The 6,912-nt window shown below is 39.6% G+C and overlaps 1 protein-coding gene across 1 annotated transcript; it reads right to left on the bottom strand.

Moving 5' to 3' along the window:
* Nucleotides 1-5,720: 5,720 nt before the first annotated feature.
* LOC100475926 (olfactory receptor 6C4) lies at nucleotides 5,721-6,647 on the bottom strand. The gene has a single exon (XM_002930314.1). The coding sequence runs from the start codon at nucleotides 6,645-6,647 to the stop codon at nucleotides 5,721-5,723; it is 927 nt and encodes a 308-aa protein (XP_002930360.1).
* Nucleotides 6,648-6,912: the final 265 nt, after the last annotated feature.

Raw genomic sequence — 6,912 nt, 5'->3', positions numbered from 1 at the left:
AAAAAAAAAAAATCCCTGGAGAAAATGACAAAATACTTACCTAAGACCTTGTTCCTTGATGCATATTCTTGTCCCTGTCAGTTATTGATAATGTAGTTGGTAATAACTGTTGGTAAATATTTTAAATTAAGTTTTTAATTTTAAACCCAGTAAACATGCAGCGTTCTATTAGTTTGAGGTGTTCAATGTAGTGATTCAACAGTTCTATACAGTTTTCCATGCTTATCGTGATAAATGTGCTCTTAATCCCCACCACCTGTTTCACCTATCCTCCCCACCCATAACCCTCTGTTTGTTCCCTATAGTTACAAATCTGTTTATTCTGTTCATAAATATTTTTGAGAACTGATAGGTAGGTCAGAAGGCATCAAAGACAACTTTGTTATCCTCGAATGTGTGTGTAGAGTTCTTGATAGGGTAATCTATTCCCATTGGTTGCTAAGATTCATAATTTGGAACATTCTAGTATATAAAACCATATTACTACTTTATATTCATTATCAGCTTATGAAACAGGCACCCATGGCTTATGTTATAAACAAAAACAAAAACTTGGGGAAAAGTTAAATGAATGGAGTCATATCACAGAATTTGCCCTAATATCTAGCAAAAGTAAACATGAGGATGAAAATAAAATTACAATAGATGAATTAATTAATTTTCAATGATATAGTGAATTACATTGATGGATTATTTTTATTTCATTTTAAAATTAATTAATCCTTTTGTGCCAGTACCATACTGTTTTGATTACTATAGCTTTGTCATATAACTTAACTAAGAATATTTTTGGAAATCTGAGTACTTGCACATAGTTTAGTAATATCCTAATGCATTGTAGAATGCTGGTTGCTGTTTGAGGTACAAGTGGAGCATCTGGTGTGTTCACATGCTTTATATGTGGTAGTATTGTTGAGTGGAATGATGCTTCTTGGGCATTTAAGAAACAAGCTGTATTGGACTGGTTAGGAGAGAAAATTTCCAGAACCACAGAAAATATTGAAGAGTGCACAGTATTTAGAATAAAAGGTCTTATATGTAAAGTTGTTGCTATTTTGAATATCTGGATTTCTTTGGTGGCTAAGCTAGAGATTAGTGATGGCTTTTAATTTATTACAGATTGTTGGGGAACACCATCAAGAAGACATGACCCCGGCTGGTTGACCTGTGAGCTGGATCTGGTACTTGGAGGCTCCTCAGTCCCTCCTCTATTCTTATCTTTTTGAGGAGATTATACTTACTTACTTAATTAAAATAATTTATTTATTTACTTGAGAGAGAGAAAGAAAGAGAGAGAGGGTGCATGAGCAGGGAGAGGGGCAGAGTCTCTGCTGAGCAGGGAGCCCGTCTCAATCCCAGGACCCTGGGATCATGACCTGAGCCAAAGGCAGACTCTTAACAGACTGAGCGACTGGGTGCCCTGAAATTATACTTATTTTAAATTCTTGGCTGTTTCTGTTCCAGTAATTCTTCTTTGCATCATGTGTTGTCTGGTGTGTAATCGTGCCCCTCTCTCTCAGAGGATATATTCCTAAGATGGGTGGTTGTTTTGGCTTCTGAACTCATGACCTCTGTACAGCTTTAGCTCTACTGTCTAGTGATGCATATGAACAGAAGCTTAAGCCCTAGTTTGTGACCTTCTGGATAAATTTATTTAAAAAGAAGATTTAATTAATTTATATATTTTAGAGAGAGAGTACAAGAGAGCAGGGGAAGGGACAGTGGGAGAAGGGGAAGCGCAGGTAGAGTCCGTTCTGAGCATGGAGCCAGATGCAGGGCTCCATCTCACGACCCTGAGAACACAACCTGAGCCAAAATCAAGAGTTGGTCGCTTAACCAAATGAGCCATCCCCTTCTGGATAAGTTTAAAGAAATGACAAAGATGACTCTCAGGCCAGAAATGCCCAAATCATTATAGAATTGTTCTTGCATAACTTGTCATCTTAAAAAATACTCCTTTTTTTCCTTTTGAGTTTTATTTTAAATGTTTTGCAAGGAGTGCATTGGGAGAGTACTACCTGTTTAGATTTGTAATCCATAGTCCGTAATTTCTGGGGGTTTAGGAAGAGAGGATAGAGGAACCATGCTGAAGTGTGGCAGCACTTGTTTTTATTGTCTCCTTGTTCTAGCACGGCTCTAATGTTATCCTGAGAATGCTAGTAGCTAAAACTGTTTCTTTTTATTCTTTTTTTCAAAATAATCTTTAATTTTATTTGAGAGAGAGAGAGTATGAGCGGAGTGGGGGAGGGTCAAAGAGAAAGAGTGGGAGACAGAGAATCCCAAGCAGGCTCCATGCTCAGTGCAGAGCCCAACATGGGGCTTGGTCTCACAATTCTGAGATGGTGACCTGAGCTGAAGCCAAGAGTTGGATGCTCAACTGACTGAGCCACGCAGGGGCCCTTCTTTTGATTCTTGTCTACAGCGGTGACAGGAAGGATAAAGCCCACCAACTCAACATTTAGAAATTGAACATTCCAAAGACTCAGCCACAGAGTCAGTAAACTCATTCCTTTGCTTATCTGTGACTTAGATTACATTCCAAGTATGTGCCAGCATAAAGCCAGTTTAGTGAACAGTTTCAGAAGAGCATGACCTTTTTTTTTTTTTTGACAAGTTCATTTAGAAGGTGATATGTTCCCTCCCACATTAGTTTCTAAATGCTTATATTATGAGGGCTGGGTGAAGCCCTGCTTAGTGTTCTTAAACTTTGACTTACACCAAGTACCCTCCTTCCTTATTTATCTCAGCATATTTAGAGATCTCCAGGGCACATGGAGTTGATGTAGTCAGCTCTAATAATTTCCTGCCAAATGTTCTGGTTGGTGTTATGTGAAGTGTGGATAAGACCTTTATCGATCTGGCTACCAAAGGATGCAACTGGACATAAGAGAGATGTGAATAAATTGGCCTTGCTGCAGAGGGATTTCAAGTAGAATGGCCAACATGTTTATAATCCCATTATTTAAACCAATCAATTTACTATCTATTCATACTAATTAAGCCCCAGTTTCTTGAGAAGGTTATTGTTCATACTGTTATAATGGGTATCACTTATTAAACACTTAAGTATTGGCTTTCAAAATGTTTTACACTTATTATCTCATTTAATACTCAAAACTATTGTATATGATAGATATGATTACTATTCACATTTTAGAGTTTGAGGAAAGTAAGCCTTAGAGAGGTCAAGTAACAATCCTGAGGCAACTCTTGTAGAAGGTTGAGAATCCAGGATTTGAACTAAAGCCTCTATTTTTTTTTAAAAGATTTTATTTATTTATTTGACAGAGACAGAGACAGAGACAGCCAGTGAGAGAGGGAACACAAGCAGGGGGAGTGGGAGAGGAAGAAGCAGGCTCATAGTGGAGGAGCCTGATGTGGGGTTTGATCCCATAACGCCAGGGTCACGCCCTGAGCCGAAGGCAGACGCCCAACCACTGTGCCACTCAGGCGCCCCTAAAGCCTCTATTTTTGACCACTATATGGCACTGTGTTCTACTTCAGCACAGATTGTGGTAGAAATGTGGATTTGGGTGAACTTAATGACCGAAATGTGGCTATTTAAGAACATCTCTATATCAGTTGATAGCTCAGTGAATTTGTGTTGGTTTGTAATCCTCTTGAGAGCTTCCCAGGTAAAATCTGAAACCCGCCCCTGTGCTCAGAGGGCAGGGAGAGATGGAAGAAAGGGGCAGGACTCTCTGGGTGGGTAGGTGGCAGTTTTAATAAGCGAAGGGAATTTACATATGAGGCTTGACTTGGGCAGCAGCAAGGTGAATGGATCCCTGCACTTGCCCACTGTGTCTTAAGAGTTTATAAAGAGGCCTTAGCTGGGTTCCGTCACGTAAATGGTGCAGGTGTTGTCAACACCACATCACCATCTCAAGGCTATGTCCTTGGAGCAGCCCCTGCGAAAGAGAAAGGCAAGTGGAAGCTCAGGGGAGGGTTCGAGGAGCCTGTGGTTCCCCCTCCCACCCGGGCCCAGCTCACGGGTCAATCAGCGAGGTCATGTCTTTTTGATGGTGTTCCCCAACAATTTGTAATAAATTAAAAGTCATCACTAATCTCTAGCTTAGCCGCCAAAGAAATCCAGATATTCAAAATAGCAACGACTTTACATATAAGACCTTTTATTCTAAATACCGTGCACTCTTCAATATTTTCTGTGGTTCTGGAAATTTTCTCTCCTAACCAGTCCAATACAGCTTGTTTCTTAAATGCCCAAGAAGCATCATTCCACTCAACAATGTTACCACATATAAAGCACGTGAACACACCAGATGATGCTCCACTTGTACCTCAAACAGCAACCAGCATTCTACAATGCATTAGGATATTACTAAACTATGTGCAAGTACTTAGATTTCTAGAGATGTTCTTAGTTCCTAAGGTTGAGACCCTACCATCACCAGTTCATATTCAAGCTGTTGTTACCTTGAATCCATGAGTAGAGATCTTGGTAGGGTAGTCTATTCCCATTTGGTTGCTAAGACTTACACATTCTAAATTCTAAATATAAAACCATATTACTATTTTATATTCATTATCTGTTTATGAAACAGGCATCCATGGTGTATGTTATAAACAAAAACAAAAGCTTGGGGAAAACGTAATGAATGGAGTCATATCACAGAATTTGTCCTTTCTAATATCTAAAAAAATAAACAAACAGATGAAAATAAAATTACAATAGAAAAAGAAATCACCAGAAACTACAAAAGAGAGAGAGAGAGTGGGAGATCTCAGCCATTAACCTAAAAAGATCCCAGCTAGAAAAGCAACAATAGATCCTGTGAAGAAGCAGGAGACTTTTAACGTTGGCTCCACAACTTCTGGAAAATGGATATTTAAGTTGACAAAATCTTGAGGGTTTTCACCTCATTTGGAGAGAAGTGAACCAAATGTATATCCTTTTAATTTTACTTTAGGGAAGGATGAAAGTTGTAATGGCTACAGGTGAAAGATAAATGACAAAGGGGAGGAGAATCAAAATTAATGACACTTTGTCCAAAGCATAGTCTCCAGGGCTCCCTGAGGAAGAACAATGCCAATGCCACATTTCCTACAAAATAATGCTGACAGTATAACTTCCTTTCTTAAAAATTCTCTGGACTCACCAATGTCAACTGCCTCCATAGTTTGTAATTAAAAAATACTTCCATTATGGGGCACCTGGGTGGCACAGCGGTTAAGCGTCTGCCTTCGGCTCAGGGCGTGATCCCAGCGTTCTGGGATCGAGCCCCACATCAGGCTCTTCTGCTATGAGCCTGCTTCTTCCTCTCCCACTCCCCTTGCTTGTGTTCCCTCTCTCGCTGGCTGTCTCTATCTCTGTCNAATAAAAAAAAAAAAACAACCTTCATTATGGCCTCTCTTTCTCACTCTAAATTCTTATCTTTCCACTCTTCTAAATAAGCAATATGTTTGCCTCTGAAATTTCAAGTCATTTCTGGAAAATAGTTAATTCCCTCCAACTGTTCTTTTTATGGATTCTCATTTTTCCTCCTTAATAACACTTACCATGTTCTTTTATTTTTTGTAAACTTACTACATGAATTTACAGTTCAACACCTTTCTGTCTTAGTAGGCTGCAGATTCCTTAACTTAGGACATATGTCATTCATATATTTATCCCCAAGGGCCACTTCAGCATTTGAAACATAGTAGACACTCAATACACATTTAGTAAGTGAAATCTATTTTTCATGGAAATGTATTGTCTTTTAAAGCTTCACAATCTTTTTGATGGTGTCCTGGAATGCTTGCTTCACTTGCTGATTTCTTAGAGTGTAAATGAAGGGGTTTAACAAGGGAGTAATTGAGGTAATGAGCACAGCCATTCCTTTGTTGAAAGCACCTTCTTCTTTTGCAGAGGGATTGATGTACGTAAACATGCAGCTGCCATAAGAGAGGGAGACGACAATCATGTGGGAGGAACAAGTGGAAAAAGCCTTTGTCCTTTGCTGGGCAGAAGGGATCCTCAAAATGGTCCTGATAATGAATGTATAAGAAAATGTCACCAGCACCAGAGTAACCACCAGAGTCACAACCGCCACGAAGAGGACCATCACTTCTAGGAGGTTTGTGTCTGAGCAGGCCAGCTCCAGAAGGGGCCCATAGTCACAGAAATAGTGATTCACAACATTGGAAGCACAGAAATCCACCTGGCTCATCAGGATGATTGGGGGTAAGATAGCTAGGAATCCTCCCAGCCAGGAGCAGAACACGAGTTGTATGCAGACCCTGTTGCTCATGATGGTCAGGTAATGCAGGGGTTTGCAGATGGCAACATAGCAGTCATAGGACATAGAAGCCAAGAGGTAAAACTCTGTTGCCCCAAGGAATATAGCAAAAAAATATTGAATCAAGCATCCAGCAAAACTGATGACTTTATTTCCTGTTGTCACGCTGGTCAGAAATCTGGGAATAAAAATGGATGTGAAGGAAATTTCTAAGAAGGAGAAATTCCAGAGGAAGAAATACATGGTGGTCTGGAGGTGAGGGTCTATTACAGTGAGAATGATGATAGTCAGATTTCCTAGGACACTTATCATGTAGATGAGGAACAGAAAGATGCATATCACAACCTGGACCTCAGGTTGATTGGTGAAGCCCAACAGAATAAACTCAGTAAATGTCCTGTTTTTCATTGTTGACCTTTTGGAGATCTAAAGGAAAGTGGTAAATGATGAAAACTCAGATTTCTTAGGGTAGGAGTGACAAAGCTGATCCTAATGAGTCATGCCATATATTACTCTCCATGCAGTTGACCTAAACCAGCATCGCATTGCCCTGGACTTGGCTCCACAGAAGCCCAATCATCTTCTATGTGAATGACCTTATTCTTAAAGTGTTTTTAATTTCCCAAGTTGATATATTCCCGGACACTTACCAGACTCTATTACAGAATAATTA

This window comes from Ailuropoda melanoleuca, chromosome 15, assembly GCF_002007445.2.
Source record: "Ailuropoda melanoleuca isolate Jingjing chromosome 15, ASM200744v2, whole genome shotgun sequence".
NCBI lineage: Eukaryota > Metazoa > Chordata > Mammalia > Carnivora > Ursidae > Ailuropoda > Ailuropoda melanoleuca.
Note: the sequence above shows the minus strand (reverse complement) of the source record. Positions and strands in the feature narration are given on the sequence as shown.

Excerpts from the sequence above, each read along its gene's own strand:
- LOC100475926 (XM_002930314.1), bottom strand. The coding sequence starts at position 6,647 with ATGAAAAACAGGACATTTACTGAGTTTATTCTGTTGGGCTTCACCAAT.